Genomic DNA, 25,221 nt, shown 5'->3' with positions numbered 1-25,221 from the left:
GGGGGAAGGGAATGGCACCCCACTCCAGTATTCTTGCCTGGAGAATTCCATGGACAGAGGAGCCTGGTGGGCTACAGTCCATGGGGTTGCAAAGAGTTGGATACGATTGAGTGACTAACATTTTTATTTTTTTAGAGTGAATCCAACTCTAAACTATAAACTAGAGTGAATCCAACTCTAAAGTATATCTATGTTTAACGGCAACTAACTTAAAAGAAAAACTTTGACAATCCATCCCGAACACTTTGTGGTTGTTATAATGAGACATCAACCTGTTGGCTACTATGGTCACAAACTGAGTAACAAAGAAAATAACCCCAGAGTACTCACAGTCTTTTGCCAGCTGGCCCATAAAGATTGTGATGGATGACATGCAGGCTGGTATTTGCCAACCACTGCAGCCATAAAGAATGAATGGAAACAATGAAAGAAGTAAATAAACCTGAGACACTACATGGTTGGTTGGTCATGATTCACATAGTCTGGAAATTATGTTCCTTGAAAACATTTTACTTAAAAAAACAACAACCCTCAAAACTCTAAATATAAAATATGCCGATTAATTGTAACCACTTAAAATAAATTCACGTGTATGGGTTTCATGGTGTACAGTGGATAAGAATCCGCCTGCCAGTGCAGGGGACACAGGTTCGATCCCTGGTCTGGGAAGATTCCAGATGCCGCAGAGCAGTTAAGCCCGTGCACCACAACTACTGAGCCTGTACCCTTGAGCCTGCACGCTGCCAACTACTGTGCCCATGTGCCTACAGCCTGTTCTCCACAGCAAGAGAAGCCACCGCAACGAGAAGCCTGCACACCACAATGGAGAGAAGCCCCAACTTGTTGCAACTAGAGAAAGCCCACATGCACCAACAAAGACCCAGTGCAACCAAAAATGATAAAAAATAAAAGAAATTCAGTTGTAAAGGATTAATGATCTCCTAAGTGGCTGTCAATCATCTGTCAATCTTATAGCAATCCATGGTGTCCAAAAGAACCCCCAAATATCAAAACCATGCTCTCACTGCAAGAATGGGCCAAGCTTGGTGGAAGCTTGGTGGGCAACAGGCCGGAGATAGCACATGTAGCCCATATGAGTTTAGCTCTCTCTCCAACATCTGAATGCTAACAGCTCTGCTTTTCTAGCCATCTGGTGTTTATGTATGTAGTTACAAATGGTTGGTATTTTTAATATAAAAGGGAATACAAGGAACCTGGAACAAGGTAGTAATCACAAACCTATTAACAGTGTTCCACGTCCAAGCATATGGTTATTACTTGGAAATGGAAAGAAGACTTACCATCACTTGGCTGGGGGGTGAGTCTGTCTTCACTCTCAGTTGTTGAAATTTCTTCCTTGCTCTCAGCTAACGGTTCAGGTGCTGAATGTGCCAGGACTTGTTTCTCCCCATCAGAACTAGTCTGAATTTTTTTGGAGATGTCCTGAGAATCATCTTTCTTGTTTTTGTTTTTATTCTGGGTGTGGCTGAGGCTATCTATTTGTGGAACAAATTTGAACAACAAACAAAATAATTTATGAAAAACAAATAATTTACACTTATATTTAGCTGAAGTCATTGTGTACCCTAAAGACAGTACAGAAAGTAGAGTTTAAACATGTCACAGCTGAGCTGTACAAAAAGGAACAAAGTCAGCAACATCTGTTCATTCTTTCTAAACATTTATTGGGGATCACCAACTACCACTCTAGGTGCTGGAAAGGCAGAGGAAACAAGTCAGAAAGGTCCCTGCTTCCTAGAGATTCCATTCCAAAGGGCAGAGAGAAACAGGCAAACAAACAGGATCTTTTCTGCTAAAGAGAATTAAGTGAGTAAGGGGATGGGGTGGGAGGCTCCCTGGAGCTGAGAGCTGCTCAGGGATCTGGGAAGCCTGGCCCAGGGGGCCTGTATTCTTGGCTTAGAGCCTTAGTGTCACTGGAAGCCATTAAAGGGCTGTAAGCACAGGAATGTAATGACCTAAGGTTTAAAGGCTCCCTCCGTCTTCTGTGGAGAGAACGACCAGCCTCAGGGAGGCTTGAGAGAGAGATGCTGGTGGCTTCCACTGTGATGGCAGCAGTGAAGATGTAGGGACTGGCATCAGGCACTTTGTAAAGGTCACACTAGCAGAACTTCATGAAGACAGGAGGACAGGGAAGAACCAAAGACGCTGCCTCAGGTTTTTAGCACAACGTAGGGAAGACAGGGCAAGAGAAGCTTTGCTGTTAGATGTAGTGACTATAAATCAAGAATTTCATTTTGGACATGTTAAACTTGAGGTACCCTTTAGACATCCAGGTGGAGATGTTATGTAGGTCACTGCATACATCCAATCTGGAATTCAAATGAGAGATACAAATCTGGGAGTATGAAGTATCAGATGCAGAGGATAAGCAATAGATGTTGAGAACAAAGCACAAGAGAAATGTTACATACTGACAACTCTAGTGATCAGTGCTTTTGAATTGTGGTGCTGGAGAAGACTCTTGAGAGTCCCTTGGTCAGCAAGGAGATGAAACTAGTAAATCCTAAAGGAAATCAACCCTGAATATTCATTGGAAGGACTGATGCTGAGGCTGAAGCTCCAATACTTTGGCCACCTGATGAGAAGAGCTGACTCACTGGAAAAGATCCTCATGCTGGGGAAGATCAAAGGCAAAAGGAGAAGGGGATGACGGAGGGTGAGATGGTTAGATGCCATCACTGACTCAGTGGACATGAATCTGATCAAACTCTGGGAGACCGTGAAGGACAGGGAAGCCTGGCATGTTGCAGTCCATGGGGTCAACAAAGAATCAGGCACGACTTGGTGGCTGAACAACAGCAAGTATTCAATGTACGTTACAGCGAATTAATGTACTAGCTAACATACTAGAGACCACTAGTTAGCAACTTTATAAGACTTTCCAGTCCTATATCCTAATATCGCTCATTTAATGTTTTGAATTCACTGTTTCCTCAAGTGTTACATAGCAGGTATTGATTTTAAAATTTAGGTGAATTGGAATTCTGCTTTTTAATTTTTGGGATGCATCCAAATCAAGGTTGGAAATGATTATGTCAAACTGTAGTAGTAGTAATCTAATAATTAAAACTATCATATATCAACACTATCACTGTTACTTGGAATATGTATTGTTCTTAAATCAGATTGTTTCATATTCACAAAAGGTGTTTTGTTTTTTTAGACTGCTTGACAGTTTGCTTATTAAATCACGGTTCTAGAAATCTTCATTGTTGCTCTTGGTATCATAAAGAAAAATCAGAACTTATAAAACCCTATTAAACCATGATTTTTATTGCTCAGTCATTCAAATTTATAGACTTTGTGTGAACTAATATTATATTGTAGTCATGAGATACTTTATTTTTATTGCCTGTAGCAGTTGGAAATTGAATGAGATAATGCAAATTGTGGGAGATATTATATGGGATAAGCTTGTGGCTCCAATTTAGTTCATAGACAACAGGTGTCCACGTTACAAATATAATCACCCAGATGGCAGACTTGTCAGTTTTGGGAGGAACACCCAGAATCAAAGGAGGAAAGACTCAGCTACTGATTACATTTTCTTTCATCAAAATTTAGGCAGAGGAGAGCAAGGCAAGCAGGAAGGAACTGGAGCATTAGAGCTTCTATCTTTGCTGAGTCTCTGTTAATGTCAAGACTCTGAGGAATTCACGTATGATGGGAAAGTGTGTATAATCATTACACACTTTGATAAGATTTTATTTATAATTTCTTCTAGTTTCTAAAACCATCCACTTGGCATTTTTAGTTACCATAAAAATGGTCTCTAAAACTGGAAACAAAGGACTACTGATGATATTTTCTTAAGATAACCACAGTTGTTAATAATCACTTCAAAAATAAAACACCAGCAGGCATATCATATCACGCAAGCAAAACATACTCTGAGGTATGTTTATGATTTCTAGTTTTAAATAGCATGTTTTAGAAAAGAATAAACTCATAAAACAGACGTGAGATTTGGTTCTTAAAAGAAGATCAATAGAGGAATTTTTATGATTTGTCATGGGAGAAACATGGCACAATAAATATTTCAGTAGGCAAAGAAGCCGCATTCGATTCATTCTGCTGTTTAAACAAAATAATCTACAATTTCTTTAAAAACAAGTATTATCTACAGAGGAAAGAAAACAGCAGGTCTATGGCTATAAGGCATATTTGCTGCCATAGCAACAGAGCTTCTATTCCTGCCCACTGAATTCACATCCTGCTGGCATTAATCAGAAATGTCCATTTGTGCCAAATTAATGCTGTGTCACAGACGCTGGGGGATATACATTCTTGACAGAACTGGGAGCTTTTCGCATTCCACAAGGGGATAAATTCACAGTCTTCACTATATGAAGCTCTTCCTCCAGCTTAAACGCTGAAGTCGGAACCCAGGCGTGGATCTCTGATGACAGCAGCTGTCTCTAAACACACAGGTTATCTGAAGACACCACTGCTACCCGCCTCACGGTTGCCCTCCATGTACTCACCAGCACCACCCCGTGGATTCTCACACATTTCACAGTAGGGTAACACTGAGTTATTGATGTAGGTGCAGAAAGCACACTGCCAGCCCTCAGCACGAAGGGCTGGGCTAGTGGCCTGGGCTTTGGCCTCGCAGGCCCCGACCGCGAGCCGAGCTTCGGCCTGCCCAGGCCGGCAGGGTTTCTCCTTGGGGGGCCTGCAAGGGTCATCGATGGCGACCGATTTCAGTTTTTTAGCTTCAGGTTCAAGATCACTTTCATCACCTCTTGTAGCTGTTTTTCCAGGGTCTGCTGGCACTGTAGTATTTTTCTCCTGGGATACCCTTGATTCATCACAGGAGGTCTCCAACTGTCTTTTCTTAGCGTTTGGTAGAAAGAATGATCGAATATCATGCTGTTTTTCTTTTTCAAACTAGGAAAAAACAAAGTTATTAAATTAAGAGGCTACTGAGTGTGTTCTTCCTAAATGAAATAGCTTAACAAACTTGTTGTTAACCATATTCCTCTATCTTTTGAATACCCTATTGGAAATGAATTCAGCCCTGTGATGACTCTTCATATATACATACATGTAGAATACCACTACTGTCTCCATATACGTTGTGTCTAACTCTTTTTTAGCACTTACAACGTGTGAAGCATCTTATGTATATCAACTCATTTAATCCTCATCCTAGCTCTGTGAGGCAAGTAGTATTACTCTTCCCAAATTTCAAATGACAACACTGAAGCATTAGAGAAGTTAGGTCACTTGGCTATAGAAGTCATTAATAAAAATAGACTTTGGCCTCTAGATGTATGTCAGGGAAAGGAAGCAATTGTGTGTTTAAATACTTCAAGTCAATCAAGACTTGAAAAATGTTTTCATGCCCAAACTATAAACACAAACAATGTTCATAAACAATATATTTTTCATATTAAAATAGTTTCCTGACCAAGGAATATTTTCAAATAGCAATAAAGATATGAATTAGAACAGTTTCTTTAATAGAGATAGTTTAATAATTATCTTGTTTCTAAGAAACAGATTTCTCTTTTCTAAAAGCAGCAACTTCACGATCTCATGTTTTCCATCTTCTTTTCGATGTGTAAATTTCAACCTCCTAATTAAGAGAAAGGATAACAGCCATTTCCACAGCTGATTAGCCAGCAGTTAAGGTAAATTAAAGGAGTTAATTTTAGAGAAGTCCTGCTAAGGCCTGAATTGGGTACATGGTGGACACACGCTGTGGCAGACTGCACTTCCAAAAATGGCCAATTCTTATCCCGTTTCACACACTTGTCTCACATTGTCACACTGACACACCTACATGTAGAGGTGGGGTCTGTGTTCCTTTCCTAGAACCTGGGTGGACCTCTGTAACAGTGTCGGTCAGCAGAATGCCGTGAAAGCATTGCTGTGTGACTTCCGAGGCTCGGTCACCGAGGCTAACAGGGCTTCTGGCACTCTCCCCTTCTCCTTATCTTTCGGGAGGGACACTAGCCTTTGGAACACAGCCACCGTGTTGTGGGGAAGCCCAGGCCACACCAGAGAAACCACATATGGGCATTCAACTCTGCAGCCGCACATGGGCCCCCCAGCGATGGTCAGCATCAGCTGTCAGGACATATGAGTGAAGAAGCTTTCAGATTCCAGCTCCCAGTCTTGGGATCGACCAGCAAAGGCCCCACTTCTGAGGAAGCAGACATGTCATCTCCATTGTACCCGGGCTGGATTCCTTATCCACAGAAACCATGAGAAAAAATACACAGCTATTGTTGTTTCAAGGCACTAAGTTTTGGGGTAAATTGTAATGCCACAATAGATTACAGATACTATAGTGACATCCAAATATTGCAAAGAGAAAGTTTACATAATAAATCTTATCTGTATTCTTTAGTAGTGCTGAATAAGAAAGATTTAGCAAATTAATCAAGACAGAAGGAATAGTGGTTACTGGGAGCTGTGAGAAAGGGAAAAATGGAGTTACTGCTAAGTGGTTATGGAGTCTCTGTATGGGGTTTGAAAACAGTGGTGTCAGTTGCACAACACCGTGAATGTAATTAATGTCACTGAATTATACACTTAAAATAGTTAAGATGGCAAACTTTATACTAATGTATATAATCACAAATATCTTAATTTCTAAAAAAGGAAAAAAGGTAGGAAGAGAAGAAGGAATACTTATGCTGCTCCTGTATTGGTATAATTAGAACATATATTTTAGGAAAAAAGTCTTCCTCAATAATGTACAACTTTGATTTTGTATGACTACTATTTATATACTCATATACTATTACAAAGTTATCTAGTAAGTTGTGGAAGTTACAGAATTTAGACAAAAATACAAAGAATGAAATCAACCATGAGACAAGATTTTTAAAGCCATGTACAAGAGAAATTCTGAGAAAAGGGTGGAGGAAAGCAGGGAGATTATCAGACTCATGGAATTTGGTGTTAAAAAAGGAACAAAGAAACAAATATAGTTACACATTTAAAGAGAATGTTCCATTTCATACAACAGCACTGCAAAGAGAACTCCTTGAACTTCGAAAATATTGGCAAATATTCAGCAAATGTGGACAAATTCTACCAGCTATTTCTAGTTAAAGGACAATGATTTTACAAGAGAGGTTAACTTTCTGAGTCCTTGTACATGTCTCTAAATGACCTGATTTTGCCCTAACTCTTGGTAGTTTTGCTCGGCAAAAAATTCCCCAAAATTTTTAAAGAAATTGCTTGATTTCTTCCAACATCTGATGATACTGACAATGTTCCTTTGTAGTTGCAAACTCTTTCTTCATTTTATACAGGCTTTTGGAACCTTCATCCCTGGTATTCTGAAATTTCACAATGATCTGTGTCTATATATCTCTATCTGTGTCATCTATATCTGTATGATTTCTGCTCAGCACCTAGGATACCCTATTAATTTTGTATAGTATTGATCATCTCTAGATCTTGGACATTTCTATTCCTTTTTGATAGTTTCTCCCCCTTCATTTTCTCTGTTCTGCTTTTCTGGAATTCCTGTTAGCAGAATGTTGGACCTGGACATTTTCGTCATCTTTTACTTTCATATTTTCCTCCTTTGTGTCTTTTACCCTCTAAACGTGTTTAGCTCTATTTTACCTTTCAGTGCTTCCATAAAATTATTTTAGTTTGGCAGTCATATTTTTAACATGTAAAATTTCCTTCTTGTTCCTTTTTCGTAGTATTTTGATTTTATTTGTACGTGCAGTATCATCTCAAACCTGAAGATACAAATTAGTTTTTTAAAGTTATCTCCAGGATCGATTTTTGTACTAGTTTATTTTGTTCACCTTTTTCACACCACAGATTTCCCTCTCAAATGTCCAATGACCTCACACAGAAGAGCGACGGAATAGGAGGGCTGCCTGGGAATTCAGGACACATGGGCTTATCACCAAGAAGACCGGGGAGGACATACTGATTGAACGGGAGGGTGAGGAAGACGGGAGGGACTACAGTGCTCCTCAGACCCCTACATTTCTGACTTATGACACTGTGTGGGTGACATTTTCAATGATCATAACAGGGAATACAGGAAGATAAATGGGCTTATTATTGTCTCATTATCTTAGAATAGAAGGCAAAAAGAGAAGAGATAGGAAATAAAAGTTTACTTTCAGCTATGAATGAGGCCTGGTGGGTACCAGGGTGGTGAATTCCGGGAGGCAGGTCCACAGTTGAAGGGAAGCATCTGGATGCATGTGTGCGAGCCAGTGACAAGCAGAGGCGGTTCCAGTCACAGGCCTGGATGCCACGAACAGAGGGAGGAGGAGGTAAGAAGCCATGGACGGAAAGCAGAGGGATGTTAGGAGTGGAACGAGGAGGGAAAGATACCAGGGAAGGCAAAAGCAGGAGCAGTAAGAGGGTGGAAAGGCCAGGGGATCAGGGGCTTCAGCGTGCTCCTGGTTTTGGTTTCTACTCATGATCCCAAGTACTCAGAAAAACCCATGTCCTTCAGATCTTTTTAATCAGATCTGGGAGATTTTCCTATATTTTTTCCCCTCTGTTTTCTCTTTTACTTTTGGAATTCCTATTAGGGAAAATCTTCTGAACTGATCATTTGATTTTCTTCACTTTTTCTCACATTTTTTTCTCCACCTCTGTTCTACTTTCGGTGTGATTTCCTCATTATCTTCCTTTTTGTCCTTGTCAGATTATTATTTTCTGATGTTACAGGTTCACTTTCTAAGAGCTTTTCCTTGTTGATTATTCCCTTTTCTTATTCCTGTTTTGTGGGTGCAGTACTTCTACTTCTTGTGAATATGAATGGAAGGTTTTTTGTTTTCTTCAGTTCAGTTCAGTCGCTCAGTCCCAGCCCCTGGAGGATGAGTTGTTAATCTGAATTTTTTCAGCCTGAGAACTTGGGACACAGTTCAGGCCTCGTGCTTCCCCGAGGTGTGCTTCTCTTGGACCAGGTCTCCACCGGAAGCGAGCCCTGTAATCTCTGCTGCTCACTTTGGGGTGAGAAGTAGGAAGTCCCGTTATGGCCTTGGGTTTTGGCTGGTTTCTTTAATACACCTTTTTACCAAATTTTCCTGGGGTGCTTTCAGGCACTTGCAGGTCTATTAATAAAGCCAGTTCCTTTTAATTTACAGTCCCCTTTGTCAGAGACTCCCAGCTGGAGTCTGGGGTACTGAACTCCACCCTGAACTCCTAACAGTGATAGTGGTAACAGAGAAAGAAAAACTGCAGACATTTCACAGGTAGTATCATCACAGTGAGGCCTGGGGGAACTCAGCGGCACGTGCAGGAGAAGTAGAAGGAGTTGAAGCAGGCATTTAAAGGAGATTCCATAACTAGAGGCATGCAAGTAGGTAAGGGCAGGACAAATGGAAGCCATAGGAAGTCACCCAGTTTAGTCTAAAACTGAAGAATCCATAGCAGACGTGTCTGTGTGCGTGCTCAGTCACGTCTGACTTTTTACGACTCCACAGACTATAGCCCACCAGGCTCCTCTGTTGAAGCCTGGCTTGGAGAATTTTGAGCTACTTTACTAGCATGAGAGATGAGTGCAATTGTGCGATAGTTTGAGCATTCTTTGGCATTGCCTTCTTTGGGATTGGAATGAAAACTGACCGTTTCCAGTCCTGTGGCCACTGCTGAGTTTTCCAAATTTGCTGGCATATTGAGTTTTCTTCAGCTCATTACAATGTTTCTGCTTCTTTTCTATCCTTTTTTTTGTTTGTTTTACATACTAGTCCTCACATATTTTGGTTTCTACTTTGCCCATGAGAGGATTTCCTCCAAACCTGGTGACCTTCACTGTCTATTCACATTTTTTAAAGAAACTTTTAATTTCATATTGGAGTACAGCTGATTAACAATGTTGTGATAGGTTCAGGTTGACAGCAAAGGGATTCAGCCATACACATACATGTATGTATCCATTCTCCCTCAAATCCCTTCTCATGCAAGCTGCCACTTAACACTGAACAGAGTTCCCTGTGCTATACAGTCGGTCCTTGTTGGTTATCCATTTTAAATATAGCAGTGTGTCAGTTTGGGATTGGCATGTTCCCACCGGAGTTTTTTTTTAATAAATTAATTTATTTATTTTAGTTCAGTTCAGTTCAGTCACTCAGTCATGTCCGACTCTTTGTGACCCCATGAACCACAGCACACCAGGCCTCCCTGTCCATCACCAACTCCAGGAGTCTACCCAAACCCATGCCCATTGAGTCGGTGATGCCATCCAACCATCTCATCCTCTATCATCCCCTTCTCCTCCTGCCTTCAATCTTTCCCAACATCAGGGTCTTTTCCAATAAATCAGCTCTTCACGTCAGGTGGCCAAAATATTGGAATTTCAGCTTCAACATCAGTCCTTCCAATGAACAGCCAGACTGATTTTCTTTAGGATGGACTGGTTGGATCTGCTTGCAGTCCAAGGGACTTTCAAGAGTCTTCTCCAACACCATAGTTTTCAAAAGCATCCATTCTTCAGCGCTCAGCTTTCTTTATAGTCCAACACTCACATCCATACATGACTACTGGAAAAACCATAGCCTTGACTAGATGGACTTTTGTTGACAAAGTAATGTCTCTGCTTTTGAATATGCTATCTAGGTTGGTCATAACTTTCCTTCCAAGGAGTAAGTGTCTTTTAATTTCATGGCTGCAGTCATCATCTGCAGTGATTTTGGAGCCCCCAAAAATAAAGTCAGCCAGTGTTTCCCCATCTGTTTGCCATGAAGTGATGGGAGGCTAATTACTTTACAATATCGTAGTGGTTTTTGCCATACATTGACATGAATCAGCCATGGATGTACATGCGTTCCCCATCCTGAACACCCCTCCCACCTCCCTCCCCATCCCATCCCTCAGGGTCATCCCAGTGCACCAGCCCTGAGCACCCTGTCTCATGCATTGAACCTGGACTGGCGATCTGTTTCACATATGATAATATACATGTTTCAATGCTATTCTCTCAAATCATCCCACCTTCTCCTTCTCCCACAGAGTCCAAAAGACTGTTCTATACATCTGTGTCTCTTTTGCTGTCTCGCATACAGGGTTATCGTTACCATCTTTCTAAATTCCATATATACGCATTAGTATGCTGTTTTGGTGTTTTTCTTTCTGACTTACTTCACTCTGTATAATAGGCTCCAGTTTCATCTACCTCATTAGAATTGATTCAAATGCATTCTTTTTAATGGCTGAGTAATACTCCATTGTGTATAAGTACCACAGTTTTCTTATCCATTCGTCTGCCGATGGACATCTAGGTTGCTTCTGTGTCCTGGCTTGTCTATTCACATTTAAAAATAAGACACTAAAATGCCAATGGAAGCTCCAAGTGGGGGACCTCACTAAAGGTCATTGGTGACTGCTTGTCTGGGGATCCCTTTCAGGCTCCGTAGCCTTTTCTTGGTCCAGTCAGTTTCTCTAGAAAGGAGTCCTCCAGTCTCCTGCCTGGAGGATACAGCACTAGCTACCAGTGACCTGGTGGCTGAGCAGGAGAAGAGAAGAGTGTAAGGATTTCACCACTGATTAAGGAGTCTTCCAGTTAATGTGTTTGTTTTCAATTTACTGTCTTACCCCACTCCCTCAACTGGGTCTTCTCTTACATCTTAAAAGAGGAACAAATAAAACAGCTAAATAAATGAATAATATGTCAAAAACAAAGACTACAAAAGATAAAATATACAAAGCAGGGCATTATTCACCTCCACTGAATAATTAAATAACATCAGCATCTTTTGTCTCCTTCTACATTTCAAAGAATTTGATTCCAGTTGTCTAAAATATTTTAAGCTCCCCACCAAAAGATAAAAAAGATTATTTCAGATTTGTTTATAAAAGAACTATGCTCTAAACAATACAAAACAAAAATGTAAGAAATCTTTCATTAAAAAGTATTCTCAGAGCCTTGAAATATCAGCTTTTACAGTTGATATCTTTGTTGTTCAGTTGCTATGTCCTGTCTGACTCTGCAACCCCATGGACTGCAGCACACTAGGCTTCCTTGATCTGATCTCTTTAAGCTGCTTTAAAAGAACTGCTTTTACTATGTAAGCAATGACTAGTTTTGGAAACTAGCATTTGAGAAGGTCTCATGAATCAGAAGCAGGTTGAGAGTAAAGGTTAGCAGTAACTGACAGCAAAAGGAAATTGATCGTGTGTCTCTGCCGGGAGGAGGGTTAGCTTACAGTGCCTGGGAGTAGTCAGCAGAGGGGCTATTTTGAAACCACTGCTGCTTGGGTAATAATGAAGAGACTGGAGAATATGAAATGCAGAAAAGGAGTTGTGGGTGGAAAGAGAATCATTTTATATAATTTTGGGAACCAAAGGATACATTTGGGGTATAATTTTAGACGAAGGAGAGGACAGACTTTAATGCTGTGATGGCTAAATTGGACAATGATGATTGTGGTTTCAGCTAGTGGACTGAAGGTCCAAGGTAGTGCCCTGGCCACAGGGCTGGCAGAGCATAAGGCTTAACAGGAATAATCAAGACTTCGTCTGAGATAATCAGTTAGAAACCTGGTGCATATTATCAGTTATGTTTTCAGATTGAAGCCTCTGAACAATCAGTCATGAAGCTGGCTGGTGTGGTTTCTCTGAAAATAAGTGGCTATAACTGATAGAGAAACAGGTGAGAAAAATCTCCTGGATGCATCCTGACGATAATTACATGCATCAGAAGGTGAAGGGTTAAAGGTTTACTGAGCATGAGTTAAGACTTGAGATCCACGGTCCTCTCACAAGACCTTGGATGGCCTTCAGTGAGCCTGAAAAACCCCTGAAATTGTCCATTTTGAGAGAGCAGTTTTTTACCTTCCCTATGGTCTCAAAGAGATTCGAGACAAAAGTTAAGAGCCACTGGATTAGAAAATAACCGTGCAGCTTGATTAGCTCCATCTATTTCTTAATTTTCTGTCATAAAGAGAGATTGAGGGTTCATTTGCGAATGTACATTTGAGTGGTGAACAAACTCTTTTAAGTGGAAACAAATACATAAATTCTCTTAAATTCTTAATGAGAATCTCTCTAACATCTCTCAGTACTTAAAAAAAAAAAAAAAAAAAAGGATAATACCAGGGCTTCCCTGGTGGCTGGCTCAGTGGTAAAGAATCTACGTGTCAATGCAGGAGACACAGGTTCGATCCCTGATCCAGGAGATCCCATCTGCCACAAAGCAACTGAGCTTGTGCACCGCTAGAGCCCCGGGGGCTGCAGCTCTTGAGCCCGTGAGCTGCACCCACTGAAGCCCACGTACCCCAGAGCCCATGCTCCGCAACGGGAGAGGCCACTACAGTGAGAAGCCTGCGCGCCTCAGCCAGAGAGCAGCCCCCGCTCACGGTAACCAGAGAGAAGCCGGCACAGCCACGGAGACACAGAATAGCCAATCATAAAAAATAAAAGTGTGTATTAGAGAGAAGCAGAATATTAAAGAATACCAAATGGAGCGACTTCTGTGCAGGCGTGACACATCACTGAGCTCATTTATCTGTCCCTCTAAACCGGACTCGGAACAGCTTGAGAGAGCAAATGACACGAGAGTCTCCCACAGTCAAAAAGGGAAATCACTGATGAGGTGAGAAAAAAGCACATGAATCATAATGACTGGGGAGTGACAGGGGACACTGCTGTGCTGGCGGGACTCAGAGGCGTACTGTCACGTAGGTCAGCTTAAAACAAAACACACCCTCCGTGAAGTTCTGAGACAAGGCTCTATCAGCAGCAGCTTTCTCACGGAGATCCCAGCAAGCATTTGGGACATGTCTGGTTAACAGGAAGGAAAGACCTTCAACAAGATTTGTAGACTCAGATATTTAACATGAATGCAAAAGTCTTGCATTTTAGTAAGATGAGGATATAATTACCTTTTGTTTGTCTTTTTTCTATTAATTTTCATAAAGTGAACGGTGGATCTACTGATTAAAGCATCTGAATAAAAGGGATAAGAAATGATTGTAAACAAAATGTTCCCCACATAAGCATGTTTTCTAAAAAAAATTAAATTTATCAATAAATGACATGACTCCTTAGATGGACAAATTTTATCAGGCTCACCAAAACAAACTAGAATCCCCAAGCTACAACAGCCATCCTGACAGTTATATACTGAGCACCCATACTCTTCTGGCAGATTTATGATTGAAAAATTATCAACTTTGTTAATGTTATCAGCATTTCTCAGTGGTAAAGATATCAGGAACACAGAAAGACAATACTTTTATGACTTAGGAAAACTCTGTTACTTAATAGCAAGATTGAGCTAAGAAGTCTTTTGTCTTTTGTAAATACATTCTTGCTTTCAGAAGAGACAGTATAGGAACAAATTACTGACAAATGCTTGAACTCATCGTGACTATTCTTATAAAGAAATAACTATATTAAGTGACCCTTTTAATGTATGATAAAAAGGAACTTAAATGTACATGTTTCTAAATAGGAAGAGTAGTCTAAGCTTATGGTAATTTTTATCACAAGGCTTTGGGGAAAATATAGTTAAGTCAACATGCCCGTGTAATAAGAAGTGTAGGAAAGAGAAGAACATATTCCTCTCCTCAGTTATAAAGCTGACACTGAGTTATTATGTTCCTGCCTTTTGTTCAATATTGTTTTTGAAAAGCAAAAGAAAAAATATTGCTTTTGGTGAGAAGCGCTGGGAACAAAACCTGCAAAATGCTTAAGGTGGCGAAATGTGTGTGTTTATTTGAAAGGTTCAGGGACCTAAGATATTTGCTCCGTTTTGCACCATGGTAAACAACTGCTCTTTAGAGACAAATCCCCTGCCATGATGACAGGATTAAAAGTTAGCTATTAGAACCGAAGGAAAGGAAAAGCAAATCTGGTAAAACTCATACAAAAAAACAATAAAGCACTTCAAAGCCTGGTGCCATTCCAGTGCAGCACACGCCACCAACAAAAGCCCTGGTGTCGGGTTCAATAGACTCTGATCAAAGGGCAGCTCTGGGAGAAGGCAGCACTGCCTCATGCCTGTCCTCTCCTGCTCCCCAAAGAATGAACAAAACCGTAGCTTACAAGTGGGTGACCATGATATCTTGCTGGTCTCTAGAACAGTGGATGGTCGATGATTGGAACTGGAACTAAACAGCCAGTTCACTAACACTTATAAATAAGCCAGGCGATATTGAGTGAGAAAAGTAGAGTTGCAATCATCTGACTGAAAAAATGAATTTAAATTCTCCTAAAAAAGAAATGACTTTTTCAAATTTCGCACAACGTCCATTCCCCCATGTACTAATTAAAATTTTGGCAGTGAGCAGCACCTAGGCACAGCACGTTTTCTCTGTGGGCATAGAAGAAACAAAGCAAATGAAATGCCTCACAGACATCAGCTGAGCTATTCAGAGGCGCCTCGGACGCCAGAGGGGCTGAGTGGGCCTTCACTCTGTCTGCAGACCTGCTCACTTCCCAGCATCACAGTCCCTCGGCTCTTCCCTGTTTACCAAATTAACATGAAATCCTCTGTTATGGGGCTTCCCAGGTGGCACAGTGGTAAAGAATCTGCCTACCAATTGCAGGAGACCCGGGAAAACATGGGTTTGAGATCCCCTGGAGGAGGAAATGGCAACTCATTCCAGTATTCCTGCCTGGAGAATACCATGGACAGAGGAGCCTGACAGACACGTCTGCTATGGATTCTTCAGTTTTAGACTAAGCTGGGTCACTTCCTATGGCTTCCATTTGTCCTGCCCTTACCTACTTGCATGCCTCTAGTTATGGAATCTCCTTTAAATGCCTGCTTCAACTCCTTCTACTTCTCCTGCACGTGCCGCTGAGTTCCCCCAGGCCTCACTGTGATGATACTACCTGTGAAATGTCTGCAGTTTTTCTTTCTCTGTTACCACTATCACTGTTAGGAGTTCAGGGTGGAGTTCAGTACCTCAGACTCCAGCTGGGAGTCTCTGACAAAGGGGACTGTAAATAAAAAGGAACTGGCTTTATTAATAGACCTGCAAGTGCCTGAAAGCACCCCAGGAAAATTTGGTAAAAAGGTGTATTAAAGAAACCAGCCAAAACCCAAGGCCATAACGGGACTTCCTACTTCTCACCCCAAAGTGAGCAGCAGAGATTACAGGGCTCGCTTCCGGTGGAGACCCGGTCCAAGAGAAGCACACCTCGGGGAAGCACGAGGCCTGAACTGTGTCCCAAGTTCTCAGGCTGAAAAAATTCAGATTAACAACTCATCCTCCAGGGGCTGGGGGAGAAAGCCCTCAGGAGTGGAGACAGAAAATCCTTTACCTCAGACTCAAACTGGATGGGAGGGAGGCAGAAATAATCCATGCCCCAATTACCATGGCCTCCAAGAACCCGTCTCTTCCCCCTCCGGATCATTTCCCACACTGCCATGAGGAGTATCTTCAGAAAACAAATCTGATCATGCTATTCATTCGCTTAAAAGGCTCTGATGACACTACACTACTTCTAGGATAAAGTCCAACCTCCTGGCAGGGCGCGCGTGGGCTCCTCTCCATCTGATCAGTGCCACAGTTTCAGGCTTCCTCTACTTTGACTCACTTTTCATCATTCCATTTGCATGGAATTCCCATTGTCAGGATGTCTGTTCCTATCACTAGGCTTTGGCACATGCTTTCAGTGTTTGCTCGCCTGAACCAGGACCCATTTCTTTATTATTATTTAAGTGAAGGAAACACACTCAGTAAACAAGGTGTGGGCTATCTTGGAAGGCAAGAGAGGCACTAGGGTATGGGACTGTCAGTTTTTTATAGGGCTGGGTAATTTTATAAACTAATGAATGGGAGGAGTCTTCCAGCTATTTTGGGGAAGGCCTGGGGATTTCCAGGGATTGGGGCATCAGCCACTTTTTGACGCTTACGGTTGGCCTTGGAACTATCATGGTGCCTGTGGGTGTGTGGGACCCATTTCTTTTGATCTCATCCTTCATAATCCAGCTCAGATGCTTCCCACAGGTAGTTACTTATTCTATCCTATGTTCCCAGAGCCTGTTTTCACATTTATTACACTGCATTAAAATGATTCACTTACAATCATCTCTCCCAGTTAAAGAGTAAGCTCCAAAAGAAAGTTGTTTTCTTTATCTTTGCACCTAGGAGATTGTCTTTTTAAAACAACAGATGTAGTGAGATGTAATCTATTTATATACTATTGACGCTGGGAGGGATTGGGGGCAGGAGGAGAAGGGGACGACAGAGGATGAGATGGCTGGATGGCATCACTGACTCGATGGACGTGAGTCTGAGTGAACTCCGGGAGTTGGTGATGGACAGGGAGGCCTGGCGTGCTGCGATTCATGGGGTCGCAAAGAGTCGGACACGACTGAGCGACTGCACTGAACTGAACTGAACTAACTAACTCTTATAAAGTATCCAATTCAGTGCCTTTTAGTATAATTATGTAACTATCACCACTCTTTTCTTGTAAAATACTTCTATCACCCTCAAAAAAAACTCCAAACCAAATAAGCAATCTCTTTCTGTTCCTCCCTCTCTCAAGACCCTGGCAATACTAATCTATTTTGTATCTCTATGGACTTGCCTATTCTGGCCACAAAATATAAATGGAACCAAATAATATATGGCCTTTTGTGTTTGTCTTATTTCACTTAGTATAACATTTTCAGGGTTAAGCTATGTTATAGCATGCATCAGAACTTCACTCCTTTTTTATGGCTGAATAAGATTCCATTGTATGGATGGATACATATACACATATGTATAGGGCTTCCCTAGTGGCTAAGACAATAAAGAATCTTCCTGCAATGCCACAGACCTGGGTTTGATCCCTGGGTTGGGAAGATCCCCTCGAGATGGGAATAGCTACTAACTCCAGTATTCTTGCCTAAAGAATTCCATGAACAGAGGTGCCTGGAAACTACAGTTCATGGGATCACAAAGAGTTGGACAGGACTGAGCAACTAACACACACACACACCCCATATTTTGTTTATCCGTTACTCAATTGATAGACATCTGGACTGTTCTCAACTTCTGGCTATAATGAGTCATGCTGCTATGACGATTACATATAACATTTTAAGTGGATATATGTTTTCAATTCCCTTAGAAGCAGAATTGCTGGGTCATACATTAAATTTGTGTTTTCACACTTTAAGAAACTGCCAGGCTGTTTTTCAAAGTGGCTACACCATTTTCCATTCCTAGCAGCAGTGTATTAGTGTTCCAACTTTTCTACATCTGTGCCAATGCACGTTGTCTCTCTTAATTTTAGTCATTCTAGTGGGTGTGAAGTGGTATTCATGGTCTTTAATTTGCATTTCATATAATTTTTTTATTAATATTTATTGGAGTATGGTTGATTTGTATATATTTATAGTATTAGGTTCTGCTGTACAGCAAAGTGAAACAGTTATATGCAACAATCTAAATAAATGTTTCTATAATGAATGCTCTTTGAACGCCCTGTGGTAGGAGAGACAGGGTGGGACCTGGGACCCTTTGCTGCAGTGCTCACAACTGGACAAATGGCTCCTTGAGTAACAAAATACAAAGAAACTGCAAGGGACTAAAAATACCTGTGTGCACTGTGCAGTTGGGGCAGGATACAAAAAGTTCAAACAACCCAGCTGCTACTTCGGAAGAGCTCGGAGCAAAAACTGGGTCTTGGGAGCAAAAGCAGGGTATTGCGCATGCCCCCTGTACTCAATATACCAAAGGGGCAAACTACCTAAGCCACCCCTCCAGCCAAACCTCTGGACACACCCCTTTTCTCACTCCACTTGCTCCTCCTGAATGGGAGAGCTAGCAAGGGAACCTGTTGCATATTCTTGCTCCCTACCACGGCAGCAGGGGCCCCAGCAAGGCTTTGCTTGACTTTCTTGTCTCTGATCAATTTCTGCTGATTAAGGAGGCAAAAAAACCTGGTCCATAACAGTAGCACACATCCTATAAACACTAGTTAACAAAACAATTTCAGTTTTCTTTTCATTCCACAAACAACTGGGGATCCACAATGGGCTAATGCATCTAGTATAATTTGGCAAGGTTATGAAGGTATTAAAAGATGCTTACTCCTTGGAAGGAAAGTTATGACCAACCTAGACAGCATATTGAAAAGCAGAAACATTCTTTTGTCAACAATGGTCCGTCTAGTCAAGGCTATGGTTTTTCCAGTAGTCATGTATGGATGTGAGAGTGGGACTATAAAGAAAGCTGAACACCAAAGAATTGATGCTTTTGAACTGCGGTGTTGGAGAAGACTCTTGAGAGTCCCTTGGACTGCAAGGAGATCCAACCAATCCATCCTAAAGGAAATCAGTCCTGAATATTCATTGGAAGGACTGATGCTGAAGCTGAAACTCCAATACTTTGGCCACGTAATGCAAAGAGCTGACTCATTTGAAAAGACCCTGATGCTGGGGAAAATTGAGGGCAGGAGGAGAAGGGGACGACAGAGGATGAGATGGTTGGATGGCATCACCGACTCGACGGACATGAGTTTGAGTGAACTCCGGGAGTTGGTGATGGACAGGGAGGCCTGGCGTGCTGCGGTTCATGGGGTCACAAAGAGTCAGACACGACTGAGCGACTGAACTGAACTGAACTGATGAAGGTAGACTTTGCAGCTGAAAGCCCTGTGTTCAAATCTAAACTCTGCTACATATTGGCTACATGAACTTAGGCAGGTGATCTTTAATCTTTCTGAGCTTTATTGGGGCAGGGTAATATTATCTGCCTCTGGTATAGCCCTGAATGTTAAATAAAGTCATAAGTTTTTAAGGGCTTGGAATACTCATTACAGTACATGTTAATTATCATCACTGAGTGAACTGAAGTTACAAAGGCAAACAAGAAAAATGCCTAATAATAGCATTATGTGATGTAAGCTGTGACAGAGATATTTATATGTTTCCACAGTAATAAGGCTACCCTCTTGTCCTTATTATTAATTAGGCTATTATGCAAACTAATTATATCATGTTTACATAGTGGCTTGAATTCTAAAATACATATTAAATAAATATTTGAATTTAAGATATGTTACCTTCAAGAAAGTAGTGCTTTAGCATACTGAGAAACGAGATTTTTGGATAAGAATGATTTATACTTCATGAATACAGAGCTCCTGTGATCAATTTTCTTTTTTGCTGTCACCATCTTTTTTTCCAACTAGACAGTATGTGGGTAACAAAGTAATTTTTTATGTGTATGAGATGATTTCTTATTTGCAGTTCTTAGGTCAACAAAACAAACATTTTTTAAAATGTTGGCATTTAATAAAAAACATAAAGTTTGTTTTGAATTTGGAGTGCATATTTTTAAATTTCAGTGTGCTAAAGAGCCCTCCTTTTCAGTTCCATAGAATTTTTTCTCAGCAGACTGGTAAGCATTCTATAGATTTTTAATGCAAATACGGGTGTTTGAATGCAAATGTAAATTTGCCTTGGGTGAAGGCCATTCTAGATGGCCTTGAGGAGAGTAGAGCAGGGGACTCGACAGAGAAAAGGCAGGCCGGGAGCCAGGTCAATGATGAAGTTCTATGGCAAGGAAAGAAAGATTAGACCATCAGAGAGAGGCTCGTGAGGAAGAAGAATTAGGAGATATTGAGCTAAAAGCCTACAAAATGAAAACAATGGCTGAGGGAAAGCAGAGACTGCAGTGTGACTGAACTTGGAAACTGTCTGGAGGTCTATTCCACAATGGAGAGCTGCAGTCTGAAGTACTGAATTGGAAGCAGCTCTGGCTCAGGGGGCCTTCCGCAGTGGTTCAGATGGTAAAGAATTCACCTGCAGTGCAGGAGACCCGGGTTTGATCCCTGGGTCAGGAAGATCCCCTGGAGGAAGAAATGGCAACCCACTCTAGTATTCTTGCCTGGAGAAACCCATAGACAGAGGAGACTGGAGGGGCTACAGTCCACGGGGTCACAAAAGAGTCAGACATGACTGAGCATGCACACACAGGCTTAGTGAGATGTGGAGAAGAGAAACCAAGCCCAAAGATGATTTGCCCTAAGCAGGAGCTGGATTTGTTACCACATGAAGTTAGAGTCCTTTCTTTTGCTTATCTGTGAATCTCTTATGCACCAAGTTTCTCTTCAGCTATTTTATTTTGCATACATATATAATGAATGAAAGGGACCTCAGGAGCCATCTAGTGATCTAGGGACTTAAATAGCTGGATAAATGATGCTGCTGGAGGATGGGAAAAGAGGTGAGGGGAAGGGCCCAATTTCCCACAGCTGTCGCTAAAGCAAGGGATACCCATGAGATGATGGCAGGAGAAAATGAAAACTATAGAGGCAGGCTTCCTATATGATTACTCCACTCATTCTATTTTATCCAGAAACAGCCTTTAATTACTTGGAAATGACAATATAGACTACTATAGCCCATATCTTTCTCTCCTTCCATCTGGAGACGCCCTACTTTATCACTCCTTGGAAGCCAATGTAGGAAAATCCAAACACTGCAAAACCAAGAGAACTGAGCAAGTCATGCGTATGGAAGGAGGTGCAGAAGGAAGGAGGAATCTTGAGAAAGTGGACCCTATCTGAGATGGTGACCTTGGTGATGGCCTCTAGAAGGAACTGGTTACTGAAGGGACAGCCAACTGGGCTGTGCAAAGTGTCACCCTTCTTCGTGGTGGTAGAAGTACTTCTTTTCATTTGAGTTGGACTTCAATTTGAGCTTCATTTGGGTTAATAAATAGTCTTTTTTAAATGTAAATATATCTAGGATGGGTAAAGAACTATGACTCATACATTTATATGGATTAATTTTATGCAGGGTGTTATTTACATACTTAATAACAGCTGCAGCAGAGGTATTAACCAGAGTCCTTGAGGCCAAGGCTGTGAAGGATCACGGGGAGGTCCAGGTAGTGGGTGAGGGAGTATAATGAAGGGATTGAAGACGTGGCTGTTTCCTGTTGCCAAATACTCAACATTTAACAGCCAGTACACTTATACCCATATACACTGGTATAGTGCTAGCCCTGGTTCCATACATTTTGAATAAGCTGAGTTCTGTGACAAAGTATTCTGATTAAGAGAGGAGGGAGACAAAATGCCAATGTCATTCTGAATGAACACAAGGGGAGAAAGAAGACAAGAAAGAACAAAACTAATATAAAAATTCTGTCCAGGAAAATATTCTTTCATTTTCCTCCTCTTCCCAATCACAGGTCTCCCTGTACCCACGACCCATAATCATATTAATGTTAGCTCTACCTCAATCCACAGAGAACAATTTGCCAAAAAAGCCCATATGCTGAAGACTAAGCCAAGGTGTCTTAGACAGTAAAGAATCTGACTGCAATCAGAAGTCTTGGGTCAATTCTTTGGCCAGGAAAATCCCCTGGAGAAGGGAATGTCTACCACTCCAGTATTCCAACCTGCAGAATTCCATGGACAGAGGAGCCTGGCGGGTTACAGTCCATGGGGTCGCAAAGAGTCAGACACAAATGAGCAACTAACACTTTCACATGCTAAATGTCAGTACACCTGAAACCCAATTCACTGGAGACCAATTTGTCAAATGCACCACATTCATTGGCTTTCTAAAAATCATTTTTAGAGTCCACAATGTTCTGAACGTGATGAACTGGAAGAGTTAAGATGACTGTGGCGAACCAGGGACCCAGGGAGCTGGGACTCCTCACTCTTCCTGCCTGGGTTCATCCTCTCTCTGCCCTGCGGGTTCCCTCTCTGCTCCTCAAAGGCTTCAAGTCTCCCTGACTAAATCTGACAGCCTGGGCAAGTCTCACACTAATACACACAATCTATTCCTCTGGCCTTGGGAGGTCCTTCTTCTTTGCCCCAACTCTAACCTCCAGATGCAGCAGCAACACGCTGGGACAGAGATAAAATGAACATTCCTTAAAATGCTGATACTACAGAAATATTCATAAGCTATTAAAAACCATCCAATTAGAACTGTTATCAACATTTCAGTTAAACAAGTTTTTGATCACAGTGGGCAAAGTTAATTTGGCAAAGTTTAATCGGTAAAATTGGAAGTATCCTAAAAATGCTAAATGTAGGCAACTTTTTTTTTAAAGGCTTTAAAAAAGGATCTGAAAGACATCAGTATAAATAGAAAAATTCCCATAGGAAATGCTGAAATTTTGGCAGCACTCAGGAGAACATGTTAGTTAAATTTCCTTAGGATCTCTCAACAAATTGAACATTTCTTAAGATGCATGAAGCTGGAGGGGGGGTATAAAGACAAAGGGATAAGCAGCTACCTCACCTAAGGTCCTTTAAAGCACACTTCACACCTTGGCCAACAAACAAGGAAACAAATACAAAGCAAATCGAATAAAATGGTCTCTTCTCATTACAAGATTCCCATCTATACAAAACCATCTGTGTAAAAGGCATGCATTGAGAAATCTGTTTGAGTTAACACTAACCTTTTGAAAGATAAACACCTAATTCAAGAAAAGCAAGATTTGCTAAGGGTAATAGGTGATTTTTTTTTTAAACTTTATACACAGATATATTATTTTCTTTGGAGACACCTAAAAACAACAAACATGCATATATACATATATATATACACACACACACACACACATGCACACACATATGTGGGAACATGTGTTTCAAGTTCTTAATATTTATCTTAGGAAGGAACTCAGACATAGTTCAACAGGAAATTTTAGTGGAAAATAGCTACAAATCATGGTTTTAGTTATATATTTTTAAAATACCTAGCATATCTATTGATTTTTATAGACCAAAATACAACATAATAAACACTACTAAAATAAAAGTACTTTTTAAAATAAGAGAAAAATATCTTGGAAATAATTCTTTTTTTTCTTAAAACAAATGTGACAGAATGGCATTCTGGTATCCTAGAAAAGAAAAATGTACTAGCCCTCCAAATAGCATACAAGAAAATGTAATAATGTTCCACATAAAAAACATTATGTATTTTATGGAAATAAACTTGAGATTAAAATTTTAATTTTGCATTATGAGAAAATGTGTAGACTTCAATTTCATTCCTATAATAGCAGATCAATTCTTTCAAAAATTACAATTAAACTCCCCATTAACTTTCACACCATTTTGAACCAGAAGAGCTAGGAAAAAGACAGTTTGAATGGCTATATGCTCCTCTAATATATTATCTCTTATTCAGTTGCTATATGGCCTCCAAATAGCATTTGTTATTATACAGACAATATAACAAATATCCATATACCCATCATTCAAAATTTACAGATACTAACATTGTAATATTTACTTCTAATACTTTTTTTTTTTAAGGCTTCCCTGGTGGCTCAGATGGTAAAGCATCTGCCTACAATGTTGGAGACCTGGGTTCGATCCCTGGGTTGGGAAGATCCTCTGGAGAAGGAAATGGCAACCCACTCCAGTGCTCTCGCCTGGAAAATCCCATGGATGGAGGAGCGTGGCAGGCTACAATCTATGGGGTCGCAAAGAGTTGGCCATGACTGAGCAACTTCACCTCAATACTTTTTTAAAATAAAATACTTCTGATAAAGCTGCTGCCACACTTTCAGTCTTCCTTAGACTCATTCTTCTCTTCTTTCAGAGGCAATAAATTTAATATGCATTCTTCCAATCTATGTTCACAAATCTTATTTTATATATATGTAGTCACAAATACATAATATTATTTGTGTGTTTGTGTGTGCTGTGCATTAAAAAAAATAACTGTTGGGGAACCAGACCGGAGCCATGGCAGGCTCGACAGGCTGCACTAGGCCTAGGTTTTGAATTCTTGTAAACCACTCACCCTAGGATGAAGGGCCTGAGCTACTCCATCTTGTAAAAAAATTCCATCCTGCAAGGTCCCGGGCAAAAGAACTTTGGACGTTACCCAACCTGAGCCCACTACCCATAGCCAATCAACCCTCAGATTACCTAACCTAGCCCCACTGTACATGAGCCAATAGGCCCCTAGGCTAAACCTTCTGACTTTATGTTCAGGAGCTTGTGATTTACCTTGGAAGTAAAAACCAATCAAGAATCTACACACAAATCCTATGGATGGAAGTAACCAACCAGTTATCTGTCAATTTAAACACCCCCTAAAGTGGCCAATCAGTTATCCTCTTGCCTGAACACCCCCTTTTTGTACACTTTTACCTATAAATTCCCTATAAAAACAGTGCAACCCAAGACGCAGGGCTCCCTCCCTATAGCCGCTGTGTCGGTGCCTGTGGGAGCCCTAGCTCGAGCCAGCAATAAACCCCTTTATGCTTTTGCATTGCCGTGGACGTCTTATTTCTCTCAGTTTTGGGGACTCGGACTTCGGGC

The 25,221-nt window shown here is 41.0% G+C and overlaps 1 protein-coding gene across 1 annotated transcript in view; it reads right to left on the bottom strand.

Annotated features, from left to right (window-relative positions):
• Positions 1 to 25,221, bottom strand: part of ZRANB3 (zinc finger RANBP2-type containing 3) — a 289,988-nt gene that overhangs the window by 23,822 nt on the left and 240,945 nt on the right. Inside the window, exons 13-15 of the mRNA XM_068969046.1 lie at positions 4,508 to 4,911; positions 1,302 to 1,510; positions 24 to 32 (exon numbers count right to left, since the gene is read on the bottom strand). Coding sequence (XP_068825147.1) covers positions 24 to 32; positions 1,302 to 1,510; positions 4,508 to 4,911 — 622 coding nt within the window. The remainder of the gene's footprint in view (positions 1 to 23; positions 33 to 1,301; positions 1,511 to 4,507; positions 4,912 to 25,221) is intronic.

The sequence above is a fragment of the Capricornis sumatraensis genome, chromosome 3 (assembly GCF_032405125.1).
Source record: "Capricornis sumatraensis isolate serow.1 chromosome 3, serow.2, whole genome shotgun sequence".
Taxonomy (NCBI): domain Eukaryota; kingdom Metazoa; phylum Chordata; class Mammalia; order Artiodactyla; family Bovidae; genus Capricornis; species Capricornis sumatraensis.
The sequence above is the reverse complement of the archived record's forward strand: the minus strand, read 5'-3'. Positions and strand labels throughout refer to the sequence as shown.